This window comes from Chrysemys picta, chromosome 10 (assembly GCF_011386835.1).
Source record: "Chrysemys picta bellii isolate R12L10 chromosome 10, ASM1138683v2, whole genome shotgun sequence".
In the NCBI taxonomy this organism is placed as follows: Eukaryota; Metazoa; Chordata; order Testudines; family Emydidae; genus Chrysemys; species Chrysemys picta.
Window position 1 is genome coordinate 33,800,573 of NC_088800.1, and position 20,601 is coordinate 33,821,173.

Here is a 20,601-nt window from a genome sequence, read left to right on the forward strand (position 1 = left end):
GCCTGCACCCCAGCTGGAGCCCTCCCCTCCACTCCCCTCCTCTCGCATCCCAACCCACTGCCTCAGCCTGGAGCTCCCTCCCGCACTTTGAATACCTCATTTCTGGCCCCACCCCAGAGCCCTCCCACACCCCAGCCCCCGGAACCACCCCAGTGAAAATGAGTGAGTGAGTGACGGTGGGGAGAGTGAGCAACAGAGGGAGGGGGGATGGAGTGAACGGGGGCAGGGCCTTGGAGAAGGGGCAGAGTATGTGCCGGGCCTCAGAGGAGGGGTGGGACAGGGTATGGGGCAAGGGTAGTCGGTTTTGTGCAAGTAGAAAGTTGGTAACTCTAATGTGCAGACATACTAAACCATCACAAGTGGTTTTTAAGAGTCCAAGATACATGGTATAAATACATGGTACATCTCAGAAGAACTTTTGTGGGGGATTTTCTTTGCTGCACTCTTGTGTCTCTAACAGATAAAAATACTTGACTTCACTGATCGCAGACTCAGGACCTTCAGGAATGAAAAGTGAGAGAAACCCTAAATTTCAGAAGTCCATGTTACTGTACACTTAATCTATTCTCCGTTTCGCCTCATGTCGTCTTGCTATTGTTTTAATTAATTTAGAAAACTGAAAAAATTTAAGAATGCTCCCCGCCCACAAAACCTAATTTCTCCTTATTTTTATCTTTCCTCACTTGATTCTCACACTTATAAAAACTAAAATAGATTATCTGTGTAATGTCACTTCACTGGGTAAAATACAGCTATTTCAACACCTTAGAGGGCAAATATAACTCCCAGTGAAGTAGCTGACTGAATAGCACTAGCTGCACCTTGGATTCAGTTGATTTGTATATATTTCCTAATACAAAAGTAAAATTTCATGTTATCCTGGTCACCTAAAGCGAAAACCTATAACATTTTGAGACTATTGAAGCAAATAATATATCGGTGTCTCCAGTGTTTTATGGTTTTATCTATGTTTGAAAATAATTTCTATTATTTAATTTTAATATAAAATTGCATTTTAAAAAGAGCCCCAAACTAAGGAAATAAAATTACACTAAACCTGGCTGGGAACAGATGTTTGTAGAGTCCCTTACACAGAATCTGAGAGAAGCTTCAACTGGATAGGTACGGTGAAAGATACACCTCTACCCCGATATAACGTGACCCGATATAACATGAATTCGGATATAACGCGGTAAAGCAGCGCTCCGGGGGGCAGGGCTGCGCACTCCGGCGGATCAAAGCAAATTCGATATAATGCGGTTTCACCTATAATGCAGTAAGATTGTTTTTTACTCCCGAGGACAGCGTTATATCGGGGTAGAGGTGTACTCTCATGTATAGCGGCTAAGCATTTTCAGTAGTAGCACCCCAGCTGTATGATGTAATGACTCAACAGAGGAGGGCAATACTGAATCAGTCCTTGTTCCCACTGGTGACTAAGAGTATGTCTACCGTGTGGTTGGAAGGTGTGAATTCCAGCTCAAGGAGACATCCTGCACTAGCTCTGATTGAACTAGTATGCTAAAATATAAGTGTAGCAGCAGCTGCGTTAGCAGAAGGTGGGGCTTTCCCTCTCCCCACTCTCCAAGTACGATCCTGTCTCAGACCCCTCCCACCGCTCATGTTGTCATGGCTAAACTTCTCTTTGTGGCACACTAGGGAATTACACTGTTGTTGAGTGGGGAATTACACCATCCAATTCCAACATAGATACACCCTAAATACAAGACCCATATCCTTCATGAGACTTTCTCCTGAGTAAAAAGAACAGGAGTACTTGTGGCACCTTAGAGACTAACAAATTTATTAGAGCATAAGCTTTCATGGGCTACAGCCCACTTCTTCGGATGCATATAGAATGGAACATATATTGAGGAGATATATATACACATATACAGAGAGCATGAACAGGAGTTGTCTTACCAACTCTGAGAGGCCAATTAAGTAAGAGAAAAAAACTTTTGAAGTGATAATCAAGTTCCTAATGGTTGCTAACATTATTAACTTTTTTGACTGCCACTGCCCTACCCATGACGACTCCAAGATCTCTTTCTTGAGTGGTAACAGCTAATTTAGAGCCTATCGTTTTGTATGTGTAGTTGGGATTATGTTTTCCAATGTGCATTATTTTACATTTATCAACATTGAATTTCATCTGCCATTTTGTTGCCCAGGCATGACAAATGACTATGGTTATTTGTAGAATTGTAGCCCTCAAAAGGGTCAAATATAGATTGGGGCCCCATTGTGCTAGGTGCTGTACAGACAGAGGCCATGCCCTGAAGAGCTTGCAGTTGGAAAAGAAATATTTAAACATTGTTGAAGTATGTTTTGTGTCTTGCTCAGACCTTCAACACTAACTTTACTCTAGTAGGAATAATTCTTGCATTCTGATGTTAATTTTGATATGGTTAAAGCAACATTTCTTTCTTGAGCAGGAGCTTTCCCCTATGTAACGAAGTGAACAATTCATGACATTGAATTGGATTTCTATGTGCTCTTATTGAGGAATTTATACAGTATTCTCCATTGCAGAAAGAGGTGTCACCAGAGACTCAGCTTCATGCAAAATTGTTGTGTCTGGATAAAGATTATACAGAAGCTGTAATGAGTTGTCTTCCTTATAGAAGGTCTGTTTGAAAATTGTCATATGGCCCAAACATGGAGCATGAGGTAGTGAAAAGCAACGAATATTAATCTTGAACTAAATCCCTGAGCTGGAATTTCTGTTGCCCTGTTTAATCCAGCTGGTGGTTAACATCTGTGTTACAGACCAAGCATTTCTAGTATTTCCTCTTACCCATTGACTATACTGAGCAATATTTCTGGTGGAATTTAGTGAAGTGGAATGGTGGTTTTACTCTGCTACAGCAATATTAAAGCAGGTTAAATAACACTTTGATATTAATTTTCTCTGTCAAGTCTACTGGACCCTAGTGATTAACTTGAAATCAGAACTCAGAATGTTCATTGCTACAGGCTTTCCACTTTAAAGTACAGATGGAAATTTCCTCTTGGACTCATAAAATAAAGGTGTTGCCTATCACAGCATCTGTAAAAGGAATTGTGTAGAGGCTTGTTCCTGCACTAAACTTTGGCAAACGGTTCAAACTTTCTGTTTCTCTTGCATCTCATGATGGCCCCTTCTGACCTTAAAGTCTATGAGAATCTTTGTGGAGAAACTGTTCAGAATAGTAAAAACCAAATGGTGTCCCTCATTACTAATTTCTAGGAATTTGCTTTCAGCCTTGATTTGTAGTCCCTTTTCAATATAAAATGTATAGAATTAAATGAAAAAAAATGAATTGTGATTAATCGCGAGAATAAAAAAATTGTGATTAATTGCACTCTTAATACAGTAATAGAATGCCATTTATTTCAATATTTTTGGATGTTTTCTACATTTTCAAATATATTGGTTTCAGTTACAACATAAAACACAGTGTACAGAGCTCACTTTTTATATTTTTATTACAAACATTGGCACTGTAAAAAAGAAAAGTAATATTTTTCAATGCACCTCATGCAAGTACTGTAGTACAATCTCTTTATTGTGAAGCAAGAGGAAGACCAAAGACAGGGTAGGCCCACTGCTTAGTGAAGAGGGAGAAACAGTAACAGGAAACTTGGAAATGGCGGAGATGCTTAATGACTTCTTTGTTTCGGTCTTCACCGAGAAGTCTGAAGGAATGCCTAACATAGTGAATGCTAATGGGAAGGGGGTAGGTTTAGTAGATAAAATACAAAAAGAACAAGTTAAAAATCACTTAGAAAAGTTAGATGCCTGCAAGTCACCAGGGCCTGATGAAATGCATCCTAGAATACTCAAGGAGCTAATAGAGGAGGTATCTGAGCCTCTAGCTATTATCTTTGGAAAATCATGGGAGACAGGAGAGATTCCAGAAGACTGGAAAAGGACAAATATAGTGCCCATCTATAAAAAGGGAAATAAAAACAACCCAGGAAACTACAGACCAGTTAGTTTAACTTCTGTGCCAGGGAAGATAATGGAGCAAGTAATTAAGGAAATCATCTGCAAACACTTGGAAGGTGGTAAGGTGATAGGGAACAGCCAGCATGGATTTGTGAAGAACAAATCATGTCAAACCAATCTGATAGCTTTCTTTGATAGGATAACGAGCCTTGTGGATAAGGGTGAAGCTGTGGATGTGGTATACCTAGACTTTAGTAAGGCATTTGATACGGTCTCGCATGATATTCTTATCGATAAACTAGGCAAATACAATTTAGATGGGGCTACTATAAGGTGGGTGCATAACTGGCTGGATAACCGTACTCAGAGAGTTGTTATTAATGGTTCCCAATCCTGCTGGAAAGGCATAACGAGTGGGGTACCGCAGGGGTCTGTTTTGGGACCGGCGCTGTTCAATATCTTCATCAACGACTTAGATATTGGCATAGAAAGTACGCTTATTAAGTTTGCGGATGATACCAAACTGGGAGGGATTGCAACTGCTTTGGAGGGCAGGGTCATAATTCAAAATGATCTGGACAAATTGGAGAAATGGGCTGAGGTAAACAGGATGAAGTTTAACAAAGACAAATGCAAAGTGCTCCACTTAGGAAGGAAAAATCAGTTTCACACATACAGAATGGGAAGAGACTGTCTAGGAAGGAGTATGGCAGAAAGGGATCTAGGGGTTATAGTGGACCACAAGCTAAATATGAGTCAACAGTGTGATGCTGTTGCAAAAAAAGCAAACATGATTCTGGGATGTATTAACAGGTGTGTTGTGAGCAAGACACGAGAAGTCATTCTTCCGTTCTACTCTGCTCTGATTAGGCCTCAGCTGGAGTATTGTGTCCAGTTCTGGGCGCCGCATTTTAAAAAAGATGTGGAGAAATTGGAAAGGGTCCAGAGAAGAGCAACAAGAATGATTAAAGGTCTTGAGAACATGACCTATGAAGGAAGGCTGAAAGAATTGGGTTTGTTTAGTTTGGAAAAGAGAAGACTGAGAGGGGACATGATAGCAGTTTTCAGGTATTTAAAAGGGTGTCATAAGGAGGAGGGAGAAAACTTGTTCACCTTAGCCTCTAAGGATAGAACCAGAAGCAATGGGTTTAAACTGCAGCAAGGGAGGTCTAGGTTGGACATTAGGAAAAAGTTCCTAACTGTCAGGGTGGTTAAACACTGGAATAAATTGCCTAGGGAGGTTGTGGAATCTCCATCTCTTGAGATATTTAAGAGTAGGTTAGAATAAATGTCTATCAGGGATGGTCTAGATGGTATTTGGTCCTGCCATGCGGGCAGGGGACTGGACTCGATGACCTCTCGAGGTCCCTTCCAGTCCTAGAATCTATGAATCTATGAAAGTGCAATTTACAAATTTAGAATTTTTTTTACATAACTGCACTCAAATCTAAAACAAAGTAAAACTTTAGAACCCACAAATCCACTCAGTCCTACTTCTTGTTCAGCCAATTGCTAAGACAAACAAGTTTGTTTACATTTACGGGAGATAATGCTGCCCTCTTCTTATTTATAATGTCGCCTGAAAGTGAGAACAGGCATTCACATGGTACTGTTGTAGCTGCAACGTATTTATGCTCCAGATATGCTAAACATTTGTATGCCCCTTTATGCTTCGACCACCAATCTGCAGGACATGCTTAGAACTGTTTTTTCAGATTTTATTAGTCTGATCTAGTATTGGGCTGAAGTTTGTACTTTTGTAAATTTCAGAGAAACTTGGAAAGGGAGTTGTTCTGTATTAAAACCAGTACTAACTTTTTGCAACTTCAGTATCTTATGTTTACCAGAAAGCACTCTTAGTTGAGTATTTTTGACTTTTAATATTGAAGAGTGATGGTTAAACTTCCCCCATCATATTCCCCCCCTCCCTTCCAAACAAACAACTGTTCTCCAAATCAAGGACTGCATTTAGAAGTTCCTTAAATGTAAGCTGATTCACCAATCCTATTCAGGTTACTGAGAGTGTCCAGTCTGGAAAGTTTATTTTAAAAAAAATCAGGCAGTTCAGTTCTTGTATTTACATAGACGCTAATTTTAGACCTGAGCCTTCATTTTCTGAAACTAGATAAAAGGATGCAGATCTGAGAAGTAAGTGACTTAAAGCAATGAGCCTTAAAATGGGGCCCAATTGTGGTGGCATTCATGATGTGATAACTCCAGGGTGTCAAACTTTCTGAAGATACACGCTCATTTGAATTTTGTCTTTGTTTAGTATTCCTTACCAGCAAGCCATTGTTTCACTGGGCATCATGCTTTTTCAAATGGATATTACAGTTGCCTTGGTGAAAAACAGATGGGTAGATTTGTTTGAATACAGTATAATGTGCTTGTGCAAATTATGTTTCCTGTCTTTATGTAGGAGAAACGTTAAGATTGTCTTTTCTACTGAATCTTTAAATGTAGAACAAGGGACACGAAGGGCTTTCTGCACATGAATTCAAGATGGCTATTAGATGAAACTGTTACATATACTCATACGTGTTTTTTGAGTGACAATTTCCTTTGTCTAAAGTCATTCCAACAAAATATCTGCCTGGTCCTCATTAATGAAAAACATAAGATGCCAGGAAAAGATCAGTATCGATTTAACCTTTTTAATAGGCAAGTCAATAATCAATTCAGGTCATAAAATGTCAGACATTAGAAGCCAGATAGTCTCATCTTTAGGCAAGATATAAGGGGAAGAGAGGGAGGAAAGAAGCATTTCCTGCTGTCATTTTAGGTTACTTAATCTTTTTAATGGGGAGAGAATACAAGAGAAAGTGAGAGTTCAGAGGGTTCCATTATAATGACCCTGTTACGGCACATTGTGCACAAATACAGCAGAAATATTAGTGACAGTAATTCATCCTGCCACACCTGTGACTGATAACTGCGTTTCATGCAGTGTTGTTGTAGTCGCATCAGTCTCAGGATATTAGAGCTGGTGCGTGAGGTAATATTTTATTGCACAACTTCTGTAGGAGAGAGAGATGCTTCTCAGCTACACAGAGCTCTTCCTCAGGTCTGGGAAAGGTACTCAGCGTGTCTCAGCTAAATACAAGATTGAACAGATAGTTAAGCAGGGCTGCCGAGAGCACGTTCGGGTCCCGGTGAAAAAAAAACTTCGGGCCCCCCCAGCAAGGGCAGGGCCCCCTTCGGGAATTTTTTCGCCTCCCCCCCGCTCCCAGCAAGGGCGGACTGGCTAAACAGAGGGGGGGGGGGGAAGCCGGGCCCCCTTCCGGACCGCCAGGCCCCAGTAATTTGTACCGGCTTCTCCCCCGCTCTCGTCGGCCCTGAGCATAAGTAGTTACCACATATTTTATGGGACCATTCAAGGTAAAGTGGCCTATTAACATCCCTTTATTCCTAGGACAAAAAAGGGGGTTAGTGGGTTACAGATTGTTGTAATAAGCCATAAATTCTGTCTCTTTATTAAGACCATGATTTTTAGTGTCTAGCAAAATTATAAATTCAAGTTGCCAGGCTCGTCTTTTGAAAGTGTTGTGCAGGTATCCTTTCAGGATGAGAACACAGGCGATAGGTGTTTTTGTCTTTTATCATTTTCCTATGTGGGTTCAGTCGAGAGCTTAGTGATTTTCCTGGTTGCCCACCGTTGCTATTGGGCATTTAGTGCACTGGATCAGGTAATCACATGTTGTGAAAGGCGTGTGTAGGACTCCTGGAATTTGAAAGGTGAGCTGTGGGGGGTGTTGATCATTGTGGCAGTGGAGATATGTTTGAAGGCCAGAGAGGGGGTTCACGGAAGATTTCTTTCAGGATGGGGTCCCCATTGAGTATGGATTATTGTTTGATGATACCCTGTATGGGGTCCAGTGTGAGGTGCTGGGTGACAACTAGGGTTGTGCAGTCAGAGTGGCTGTAGATGAGAAAATTGTCTGTCTTGTGTGTCCCCCCAAACATCTGAGTTGAAGTAAATTTTACCTGCTTACCTACCTAGTGGCTCTTTAAAGTGGCATGAAGTTTTCTTCCAGAGGAGTTGACTAATTCAGATAAAAAGCTAGTCTTGTAAGTCCTCCTGGAGTTTGGAAGGGCCCCTTTAGCTGGAAGTGTGACTATGCATCCTGGAGGATGAGTAAGTTCTCAGTTCCATATGATTCAGACCTATATTGTACTTGAACAAATGTATATGTATGATTGAGGTCTATAAAATAATGACTGGTATGAAGTAAATAAGGAAGGTTATTTACTCCTTCTCATAACACAAGAACTAATAGGCAGCAGGTTTAAAACAAAAGGAAGTATTTCTTCACACAACACACAGTCAACCTGTGGAACTCTTTGCAAGAGGAGGTTGTGAAGTCCAAGACTATAACAGGGTTCAAAAAAGAACTAGATAAATTCATGGAGAATAGGTCCATCAATGGCTATTAGCCAGGATGGGCAGGGATGGTGTCCCTAGCCTCTGTTTGCCAGAAGCTGGGAATGGACAACAGGGCATGGATCACTTGATGATTACCTGTTCTGTTCATTCCCTCTGGGGCACCTGGCATTGGCCATTGTTGGAGGACAGGATACTGGGCAAGATGGACCTTTGGTATGACCCAGTATGGCCATTCTTCGTTCTTAAGGTGGTTCAACCCTTTAAGGTAGTAGGAACCGGGCCAGACAGCCGTGTTGAGAGGTCTGGCTCATCTAAATCCAAGCATGCTGGGGGACGTAATTACTTGACTGAACTAGGGATCTGTGGTGTTAGGTGGCAGTCACATGACCAGCCACAGTAGGAAATCCTGTAGCTAACTTAGTCCGTGGCTGAAAGAGTACAGGGTACAGTTCTCCAGAGATCCCAGGCAGCCTTCTGGGAGACGAGACCTGCAGAGACAGTCTCAGTTTAGGGATTGTCTAGCCCCGGGGAGGGGGGGAGACTATACAGATGCTGGAGCCTATTACAAACTGCTACTAATTGAGCCCAGGGAAGAGAGCTATAAGGTTTTGACTGTTCATTTTTATAAACCAGACCCAATATGGGAACACTACTGTGAAAACAGCACATGTGGAAGCTGAAACTAGAGGAATTCAGAATACAGAGAAGATGAAAAATGTTAATAGTGAGCATAATCAACCACTAGAAGAACTAAACAAGGGGTTCTGATGGGATTCTCCATTGCTGGAAATATTAAAATCAAGATTGGATGCTTTTCTAGAAGATACTTGCTTTAGTTCAACCATAGCTATTGGACTTGAAGCAGGAATTAATTACAGGAAGACAAATGGCCAATGTTATAGAAAAAGTCAAACTAGATGATCACAACGGTCTCTTCTGGCCTTAAAATCTGAGTGTGTGAAAATAATTAAGAACTTTTCTTTGGATCCATATGTGGCTTTGACAAGAGGACATGTTAATATTTGTTTTGATTTAAGCATGCATTGTTCCTTAAAGTAGGGCTTTTAATATGAATTTATACTATTGAAGTGTTCAGAACTAATGAAGTACATCCTTACCCCGATATAACACGAATTCGGATTTAAGTGGTAAAGCAGTGCTCCGGGGGGGGCTGCGCACTCCGGTGGATCAAAGCAAGTTCGATATAATGCGGTTTCACCTATAACGCGGTAAGATTTTTTGGCTCCCGAGGACAGCGTTATATTGAGGTAGAGGTATAATTCAGTTACAATCATGAAACCACTATTCAGTCAGTACTAGAGGATGCACTGTTGGATGGATGCCCAAGGAAGAGGTATTGTCAGCTGGTGCAGTATTTGACATGCATCAGACAATATGTTAGATCTGTAAAATGATGTACATACTTGTCTTAAAGTGACTTTAAAACATGCCAACAAAAATATCTCTTTTGAATATCTCCTAGCTGTGATATGTTAGTGAGAGTTTCTACAGAATTGATATTTGAATGTGTTTAATTTATATGCACTTCATTTCAATATTCCTTTTAAATTAATTGAATGATGGAAGTCTGAAAACATTAATTGCAAAATGCAGAGGGCTCATTCTATTACTACTTTTTCAGGTATTTTTAGCGGGCTCCCACAAGTGATCTGGCACCATGGTGGCCCTGTCCTTGAAGATCTGCGTCCGCCAGTGCAATGTGGTGAAGACAATGCAATTTGAACCATCCACTGCAGTGTATGATGCATGTAGAGTTATTCGTGAGCGAGTGCCTGAGGCTCAAACAGGGCAAGGTTAGTCTGTAAATCTATATCTCTCCCTCCCCCCCCCCCAAGTTTGTTTAAAGAAAAAAAATGCACTTCAGCAATTTGTTCTACTTGAAAGGTGTTCCATTCTCTCTGCACTTAATGTTCTTGGTTGAGTAGCAATTGTTTTAAAAATCCCATTCTTTCAAGGTCTAATATGCACTAAAACCACAAGCGTAAATCTGTAACTGGTTACAACTAGAGTGGGTCAAGTGTCTCATTTACTTTTTTAATGAAAAATGGGTTTGAACAAACAACTCTTTTTTGTGAAACTTTCAGATTTTCATAAAAGCAACTTTTTTTGGCAGCCAAAAACTATAAGACTCAGTTGTTAGGGTTTTTGATGAAAATTTTAATCATCAAAACTTTCACTTCCCGACCAGCTCTCTCACATGCAGGTTGTGTCCACAGAGCATCTTTCCCTGTTTGCACAGCCACATCTACCACGTTGTCAAGCTGTGTTGGTAACAGGGCAGTCTGGGGAAATATGGGCAGCTGCTCCCCAGTACTGCAGCGAGTGGGGACTGCCTGGAGCATGCACAGTCAATGACTTTAGCAGGAAACGGGACACAATGCACTCAGCGCTAAGGAGGGTACTGGGCCAAACAGACTACACAAGCTTGGTTAGAGGATCTTGTGCACAGCAAAGAAAAGTGCTGAAATGGTTACAAAAAGACAACTATGTGCCAGCCTGGGCCTACAACGGGCAAAACAATGTTGGCTCCCATAGTTACTAACCTAGGTTAAATGTGCCACATGCAGATACAAACTGTGTTGAGTGAAACCATGCTGCTACCTGGTTACAAACTCAGTTGAGAAGTGTGGTATGGACATGGAAAGGACTCTAGCCAGCCGTGTTGTAAGAGCTATTTAGAAGTAATGCACAGGTATTGTAGCTGTAACACAAGGACCTACAGGCCTGAGGCCTGTATGACATTTATCTTAGCATAACCAAGCCCTAGATAATTTGATATAAAATGGCAGTAATGATGTAGGTGATTATTAGATAAGTTGTAATTGACCGAGAATTTGACTTTCAGTCACAAGATAAGTATTAAAATAAACAAGAGGGGTACGTGTTGGCAACAGGTGAAGTAAGATGCCTCAGAAGTATACTTTTGTAATTTTAGGGAAAGTTTAAAAGGATGCTGAATTTGACCAAAACATACATGAATTAACCATAGGTGTACCATGGCAACAAATTGATGTAAATGCTAATGAATATAACATAAGTGACTAATTGACCTATTGAAGGTAGGGACCCTAAGTATAGAGGTGTGAAGGTACGTATAAGGAAAGAAGGTTGAAACCATCGTTAATATGTATGAGACGTGGTGCGCGTTAGCATAACCCATTATAAAAGCTAAGACCCAGTCTGAGGACAGTAGGAAATGTTGGAATGTGCTGGCCTGATGACCATATGTTGATTGCCTCACCTGTTCCGGGATTCCTCACTATGGATAATGTGAGAATACAAGTGCTGGCTATTTTATATTGGCACTATCTCCTTCGCTATATTACAGCATATGTGATCTTGTTTGTTTTGCTAGTAAAGTTTATAACATTATTAGTCAGAGAATATGTAATGGATAATTTCTCATTTGCTCTTCAAGGTCCTCATTCTGTTGACAACTTTTCTACTGTGCCTGATTCAGAGGTAGAACCCTTTCAAGCTACTGCGTAGTACATAAATTCACTCATATCAGGCGACACAATGTTTTTGCTGAACCAATTCAGGTTTATCACAACCCTCTAGCTTTGTGCTGTTTATATTGTCCCTCTAGAACAGGGGTCGGCAACGTTTGGCATGCGGCTCGCCAGGGTAAGTACCCTAGTAGGCCGGGCCAGTTTATTTACCTGCTGACGCGGCAGGCTCGGCCGATCATGGCCCCCACTCGCCGCGGTTCGCTGTCCCGGGCCAATGGGGGCGGCGGGAAGCGGTGCGGGCGAGGGATGTGCTGGCCACGGCTTCCCGCTGCCCCCATTGGCCCGGGACAGCAAACCGCAGCGAGTGGGGGCCGCGATCGGCCGAACCTGCCGCATCAGCAGGTAAATAAACTGGCCTGGCCCACTAGGGTACTTAACCTGGCGAGCCGTCTGCCAAACGTTGCCGACCCCTGCTCTAGAATGTAAGCCCTTACAACCAGGAATGGGGTCCTGGCCTGTCACTAAGGCCTCTAAGTATGACAATAATACAAATAATAAAAAATAATGAACCTGTTGATTACATATACCTCCCCTACTTTAGAGCTATTATTTCTGTTATAAATTTTGAAGCAGGTGTTGCCCACGAAAGCTTATGCCCAAATAAATTTGTTAGTCTCTAAGGTGCCACAAGTACTTCTCGTACTTTTTGCTGATACAGACTAACACGGCTACCACTCTAAAATACTGTTGTTTCTCTAGGTAGTCTAATTATCACAAGAGTAGTAGTATGTTTTTGGTACAGAAATATTTTCTCCCTGTAGAGGAGTATTTTAGCATGACAGGGCCTTAGTATATGGATATAAGAAAAGGCATTTTATTAGTCCAGTCTTGCACGGTGCTGCGTGTACTCAACTTCTGTTGAAATCAATAGAAATTTAGGGCTGCATATCTTTTTAACGTAAGGTGCAAGAGGAAGGGAACTCATCTAACTACAGATTTTCTCTTGTGTAGAAGGTTTTTTAAAACCTACAACTGCATTGCAATAAGTGTGTGAATGACACTGCTAAGTAGAAATATAATTACTGAGCTACTGTATCATACCTCTTTTGCTGATGAAGCTAATTGGCAAGTTTGACATTCCTGAGGGTACAATCTGGATTATAGGACAGCTATGCCCCATTAATTCTCCAGTGTGGTGTATGCTATGCACTCCTCTGGTGTGTGAGCCCACTCACATCAGCCTCTAGCGTGCAAGTCACTGCTAGACAAATACCAGAGTGCTATGCCTAGCCACTCTTGAATTACATATCGGGCGACACTTGCATATACCTAGTTCCAGCCTTGCACCCCAGAAATGTACCATCTTGTACTTCTCAGTAACTTACTGAGCAATACAAGTGCATAAAGTCCATCATTTTAACAAAGAAAATGATCATGCCACCAGCTTTTGTTACCTGAGTAGATTCCCCAAGCCCTTCTGCCAGAAGCACACTGGATTAGATAAAACATTAAAATAAGTTTATTAACTACAGAGATTTTAAATGATTATAAGTGATGTAGACATAGAAGATCAGAATTGGTTACAAAAAGAAATAAAAGATAAAAACCACAAGCTGTTTCCTAAACTTTACCAAGACTAAATTTGAAACAAACAGCTTTTCTCACCCCTCTCAATGTTGCAGGCAGTTCACAGTTCTTAGTACACAGGCTGGGGTCCCTTCCCAGCCTGGGACTAATTTTTCCCAGTTCCAAATCCTTCAAGCAATCTTGTTTCAGTAGAGAGGCAGGAGGAGAGAGTTGGCCAGGCCCTTTTTATATCCTGACCCCTTTTTTTTTTACTGATAAAGTCCTTGCTGTTTCATGGGGGTCTGGATGCCCCATTGCTAGAGCCCTGCAGATCTGTGGATATCCATAGCTCATTTTTGCGAATCACAGATTAGATGAGGATACAAATTTTATATCTAAAGCCCTGTGAATATCTAAAGATTTTATATCTAAATCTATTTTATATCTATATCTTATATATCTAAAGATCCGCGGATCATTTTTGTGGACTGCAAATTCGATGCAGATACAAATTTTGTATCTGGGTAGAGCTCTACCCATTATCTATATGCTTTGCACTCACTCCTTCATATGACTTGCAAATTCTTGCTTGCACCTTCTGTATACCTGCAGCTTGAGGTGTTTCTGGGGATGATATGCCAGTCCTTTGTTATTTCTAAAGAGCTAGTCTGGGTGTTCCCTAGACTCACAGCATGTTTCAGTAACAAACATATGGCAAATCTCATAACTCCATATACAGTATTGATGCACACATTTTAAACAGGGCAGTAATATTCAGCAGATTATGACTTTTCCAATGATACTTCGCAAGACATACTTTGTACAAGATTTATCAGAATTTTGTAAAAGTGGTTAGCATTATAGTGTAGACTGTCATGACAGGTTAGTTTGGGATACTACATAATTACACCAAGTGACAGACTGGTTGGCTTGTCACTGTCACACCAGCACCAGAATGCAATAAACACAATATGCTAATTTTTCTGTAAGAATAATATGTACTGTGCAAAGGTCATTGCTTGTCCATGATTGAACTGAGAGGAATGAACATTTGGAGCTATATTAGATGCACAATTTGTGAAATGATTTGATGTAATTGACTGTATGCTGATCTTATGTTTCCTAATCATCGCTGTGTGTATGGGTTTGCTTTCCAGTGATTAGCTTCCTAAATTAATGTATGTAAGGAACTTTCTGGCGTGTTTTTACATTCAGGGGCTTTGGGAAAGGTTTATTCATTAAAACTCCATATTTTTAGACTAAATTCCTCTGAGAAGCTTATTTCTTCATAAATTGTATGTTTGAGACAGGTTACACAGCATCTATTAAAAACGCAAGCAGATTTTTTTTTTTGAAAGCTGGCTCAAAGCAGTTTGTATAAAAATTCACTATCTTTAGGTGTTTAACCATTTTATTCAACAAAAAGATAAACCTCTTTAGGCTTTATTGGCAGAAACTATGGTCTTTATTTTGTTGCACTTCTAATGGCTGGTAGTCTGTATGGACCTGACGCTACAATCTTACTTTTAACATGTGTCAATAAAGAGATCGTGATGTGTTTAGTCCAAAGTATGTGCAGCGTACTCACAGACACTGTTATGATGGATACAAAAGAGAGGAATAACTTCACATAGTTGTAATTGCCAGGAAAGTGGTATCAATTGAATTAGATGTTTTCATGGATTCTTAGTTTATTCAGTGAAACACTTTCATCAAGTAAATTCTGAATGTTTTAAAGCTGAACTGTTAGTTAGTAGTATGAAGTGACTGAGTGAAAAGTCTGTTAGCCTTAAATCTGAACTTTTATGCATTTTTGATTATTATAAAAGTGTCTTATTCAAGTACAGTTAATTATAACTATGTATTACACCTGCAGAATGAGGTTTGCTTGATGAACCATCCACTTCAGTGTAGAGTAAATCCTATCTTTAAAATCCTGCCCTCTGCTGTCTAAGCTACATTTTCTTTAACTGGAGTAACTATACTTCTGCCAAACACTCATTAAGAGTGGAAGGTAAATTGACAGAAGCTTGAACTTGAATTCTGGTCACCATATTGTTTTTCTTCATTTGTTTTACCACAGTAATCGTGCCTTTTCTGTTTTGTTCCTCAGCCTCTGACTATGGACTGTTCTTGTCAGATGAAGATCCTCGGAAAGGTATTTGGTTGGAAGCTGGAAGGACACTGGATTATTATATGCTGCGAAGTGGGGTACAGCAAAATTCTTTCATCTTTTTTTCACCAACAGATTTTGAGACAGTCATATAGTACAAAGAACTTAAGTCCTTGAAAAACATTTGGATGCAAGGACAAACCATTTGTTATCCTACAAGTGTCAGAGTTGGCAACCACCGTAGAACAGAATACCCAGCTAAAAGAATGAAAAATACTCATTGATTTTCTGAGTAAGACACAAATATTGGTCATTTTGCATCCAAACGTATACATTGGTATGGTACCAGGAGGTGGTTTAGCCTTTTCATTGCAAAGAAGGGATTATCCTTTCTTTCTTATGTGTGAGTGGAAGCAGAAGTGAACTGATATTTTTAATAGGGTTTGAACTCCTGGGTGAGATTCTGTGCTGAGCCTTTGAGAGGTGCAGTACAGAACTAGCATCTTTAAGCCACCTTTATGCCTACCCAATCGAGGGCTGCTCTAGAGGCCGTAGAGACCACCGGTGTAACTTGGACAACCCTTGGGGCCTAAGTAACAGCTGGCCAGAACTTCTGCAGTGCTGCAGCCCTGCCCCTGAAACACCCTTCCTGACTCTAGCTCCACCTCAGCACGCCCTGTATGCCAGGGCTTGTGAGGGGTCCTCAGCACCATTATGGCTGGTCTTTCACAGTACCTGTACTGGGGAAATCCTCTGAGAGCAGCCAGGGCTTTTAGATCCCCTTCATGCTGCTCTGGCATGAAGACTCTGCAGCAGGTTATTGAAGGTCTGAATAGTAGGGTTTAGTAGAGTCACTAACACAGTTTTTAAACTAAAGCAATGTTGACTGTCAATACTAGAACTAGCCCCTGATGCAGGCAACAAGCTTTTAAAGTTTGTCTAAATAGTTCTTAAAAAATAATGTTGTATTTGTCAAATTAAAACTTCAATCTGCTCCAGATTTCAGCTTCATCAGTGGTTTACAGGCTTGGAATGGTTCTGAAGCTGTGTAATTCTTTGTGTGGTTTATTCCCTAGGATATTTTGGAGTACAAAAAGAAACAGAGACCTCAGAAAATACGAATGCTGGATGGATCAGTGAAAACCGTTATGGTGGATGATTCTAAAACTGTTGGTGAATTGCTGGTTACCATTTGCAGCAGGATAGGTGAGATTTCTTGGTCTAAATCTGTAAGAGAACATGATTTCCCCCCACCCCCCATGGTTTTTACCTTGGGTTTCAGGATTCTATGCATGTTATATACAGCAGTTTATCGACATCAGCCTTGTTATGCCTGTTTGAAAATAGGTAATCAGTTACGCTGCATTAAAATACTCAAAATGGCTTTTTCCCATCCCATAAAGCGGTTGCATCTGCCTTCCTGTGTGAATTAGTGGGGATTTACACGTTAAATGTTTTGCTACCAGATAGCACTCCCCAGTTAGAGGCGCTTACGTTATTTGACACCTAATGTTTTAAATATTTCAGTATTTATTTCTTCCACATACAGTTTCCTTCTGTGAGGTGGTGAAGTAAAACTAACTTCATGCCTAACTAATGTTTAAGCAGGGATAGAATTTACTCTTCTATCTTATTGAGTGGCAAAGACTTCTATTTATATTAATGTGATCACTAAAGATATACAGGACTGGTTTACGCCAGTGTCTTAATGCTGGTTTGAATTGGGTACTACGTTTAAATATGAATTGCACATTGAAAAACTGCTACAATTTAGTAATCAGTGAAAAAGTAGGTCATTTCTCCAGGTGATGTAAAGAAATGGCTTAGTGACCAGAAATGCCTTCTTGCATTTTCACCTGCTCATTTCACAAACATGCCTAGCCACAGGGACCCATATTGTTGTCACTTCTAGACTTCACTGTGATATTGTGTTCTGTCGGGAGTTGACCATGGAAGCCGCTCAGAGCAGCTGGTGTACAGTATGGCTCCTTAGTCATCTTAGACTCTTTCTGTCCTGAATAGCACAACTCACATTGTCATTGCTTAACAAATACTGGAAAACACAAGCAAGACAAAGAAATGAGAGCAACTTAAACGTGTACTAAGTGCTCTACACAGGCACTCGATACAGTTTCATGTGAAATTTATAGTGAGGATTAACATCTGTAAAGCGCTAAAGTTGCCTAGAATCCCGATGTTTCAGAGGTTTTCTTTCCCAGTGCTCTGCCACATTTTGTCTACCCATACTTAAGGAAGAAATTGCAGGAGTCCATGACCCGGAATTCTCCATCACATGGCCTCAGTTCTGGAACTTTATTCTGCTCAAAATCCTCGAGAACTTGACCTGGTTATATTTCTCAGGAGATTTAAAATTTTTAAGAAAGCAACTTTCTTGAGACTGATAAAAGGTAAATACTGAATCAACTCCACGTACAGAGTGTATAATTTTTTGAAGGATAATTTTCTGAGCCTGATAGACAGATGTTGTGCTTTTGGTGCCAATTTTTATTGGAAAGATTGACTAGGTGCCATACTCGATAAATTCATATAACAATACATTTTAGCACTTGGTCTGGAATGTGCTTAGATTTTAACTTCAAATATACTACACTTTAAACAATATTTAGAATAAACCCTTTCCTGCTGTCCTAGTATATGTTACATTTTCATGTTTTGGCTGCTGGAGTTGCATGCTTATTCTGTGTTCACACTTGTAGGTATAACCAATTATGAAGAGTACTCCGTAATCCAGGAGATCATTGAGGAGAAAAAGGAAGAGGGCACAGGTACACTTAAGAAAGACAGAACGTTGTTACGAGATGAAAGAAAAATGGAGAAGTTGAAGGCGAAGCTTCATACAGATGATGATTGTGAGTACTATAAGCCAAGAGGCTGTTTGACCCTGTGCACCACCACCTGGGGCTGAAGCAGAAGCCTGAGCAACTTAGCTTTGAGGAGCCCCCTGCGGCATGGGGTTTTGGGCATTTGCCCTACTTACTACCCCTTAACACTGTCCCTGGCCTTCATATGCTGAAAACATGTTTTCTGTGGCACAGGTGGGCCATGGAGTTTGGATAGCACGTTGGGGGGACCTCAGAAAGAAAAAGGTTGAGAACCCCGGGTTTAGGGTAATTTTTGCAAGGTAAAATATAAATTTGTGATATTATAAGGTGTTTGTGTTTGTGTTCCAGTAAACTGGCTAGATCACAGTCGAACATTCAGAGAACAAGGAGTTGATGAAAATGAAACACTGCTGCTGAGGCGAAAATTCTTTTATTCGGACCAGAATGTAGATTCAAGAGATCCTGTTCAGCTGAACTTGCTTTATGTTCAGGTATAGTACGTATAGCAGAGAAACCTCTTCCATCCTATGGACAGTTTGATAAGAAGTGTGAGAATACTTACAAGGCTATCTTGATTATCACTTCAAAAGTTTTTTTCTCTTACTTAATTGGCCTCTCAGAGTTGGTAAGACAACTCCCACCTGTTGATGCTCTCTGTATGTGTGTATATATATCTCCTCAATATATGTTCCACTCTATATGCATCCGAAGAAGTGGGCTGTAGCCCACGAAAGCTTATGCTCTAATAAATTTGTTAGTCTCTAAGGTGCCACAAGTACTCCTGTTGTTTCTGTGTGGTATTGTTATAGCTAATACTGTAATTGCTTGTGTGTTTAGCTACCACGTGCACTTATTTCTTTACCATCCCTGCCCTGTATTTGAATTGGAACTTGGGGAAATTCTGTATCTCTTTCATGAGCTTCGTTTCTGGAGTTGGGAGCAGGTCTTGATGTCTGGTTTGCAGGGCCAAATTTTGTTCTCGCTTACCTTTTGCAACCCCACACACAACTGTGTGAACAGGGGAGTTGCAGCATTTGAAGACTATGGGTTTGTCTGTTAACTGAGGACAGACTGCCTCAGGAAAAATATTAATGATGGATAATCCTGAAAAATGCTGCTTGACTTTTCCAGACTAGTTGAGGTGTTGGCAGCTGGAAAAACAATTTATTGTTAAAACGAGCAAATTGGATGTGTTGGCCATTGTAAAAATGGCATTTGAAGTTACTTTGTGTCTTGGTGTGCATTTTCATGATAGAACCACGCTTCCCATTTTCTATGGCCTTGTTTGTAATGACTCAACTGACCATATTGAGATGGGAAATAATTACGTATTATTTGGGAAAGAGGCCAGAGCACCTGTCCTCATTATAAAAGCGGGTTTCAGTTTTTTGCCCTTAATTTTCATAATCATTAAAGTTCTCGTAATTGCCATGTCTTAAAGCTGAAGTCTTTTTGGCTTTCACAGGGGCATTGGGGCTACCAGAAAAAGGCAAAAAATATCTGAGCCAGATGGATAAACTTTGCAGAGGGAATAGTTAGCTAAATTCTTAAAGCACCCCTGCTTTTAATGTCTACTTGTTTTACAGGTAACTTATAAAAATCGTGTCTAAAATAGACAAACTGGTTCTAACAAAACATGTTGTAATGCATCAGTAGTATGAACACAATCACAAAATCACTTCCTAGGAATTAATTATGTGGTATGGAGATTAACTAATAGGTCAGTCCTCCTGAACCTGGTCCAGGTCCATGATTACTGAAAGTTTGCCATCCGGATGACTGTTCAGGCTGAGAGATAGAAGAGTTCTTCAAGGGTTGGTCCCTGTCTGTATTCCACTTTGGGGATACACATGCTGTCTGTGCCCCTGGAGTTGGAGAATTTTGGCCTGTGCATGTGCTTTTGCTCTTCTTGTGCTCCCAACCAAGGAGAGAAACTGCTCTCCAGTTCCTTCTTACCACCTTATGGCCTGGGTTGGAGCCTCCAGTGTTCAGAGCTCTCCTTTGGGTTCTTCGTTCTTTAAATATTAAACATTGCCTTCGTGCTTTTTATATATAGTTATTTCCACAGTTAGTAGTTTTAATAGTTGTTATAGCTTTTAGTAAAGTTTTTATAGTTAGATAGAATCTCTGCCTGGTGGACGCCTCCACAACCCAGATACTCTATTAGAGTTTTCAGATTACACCAGGAATTCTAGGCTTCAAGATTTGTGTGTTTTGCCCCGTTCCTTCTTGGTCAGCGACAACCATATGCAGTGCTTGTACTGTTTTGGTAAGGTGCATATCACGGC

At 40.5% G+C, this 20,601-nt stretch overlaps 1 protein-coding gene across 8 annotated transcripts in view; it reads left to right on the plus strand.

Moving 5' to 3' along the window:
* TLN2 (talin 2) overlaps positions 1–20,601 on the plus strand; it is a 378,548-nt gene that overhangs the window by 182,615 nt on the left and 175,332 nt on the right. For all 8 annotated transcript variants that reach the window (XM_065558354.1, XM_065558350.1, XM_065558353.1 and 5 more), the window contains 5 exons: positions 9,961–10,132; positions 15,471–15,568; positions 16,547–16,676; positions 18,188–18,340; positions 18,662–18,804. In XM_065558354.1, coding sequence (XP_065414426.1) covers positions 9,997–10,132; positions 15,471–15,568; positions 16,547–16,676; positions 18,188–18,340; positions 18,662–18,804 — 660 coding nt within the window. In that variant the 5' untranslated portion in view covers positions 9,961–9,996. The remainder of the gene's footprint in view (positions 1–9,960; positions 10,133–15,470; positions 15,569–16,546; positions 16,677–18,187; positions 18,341–18,661; positions 18,805–20,601) is intronic.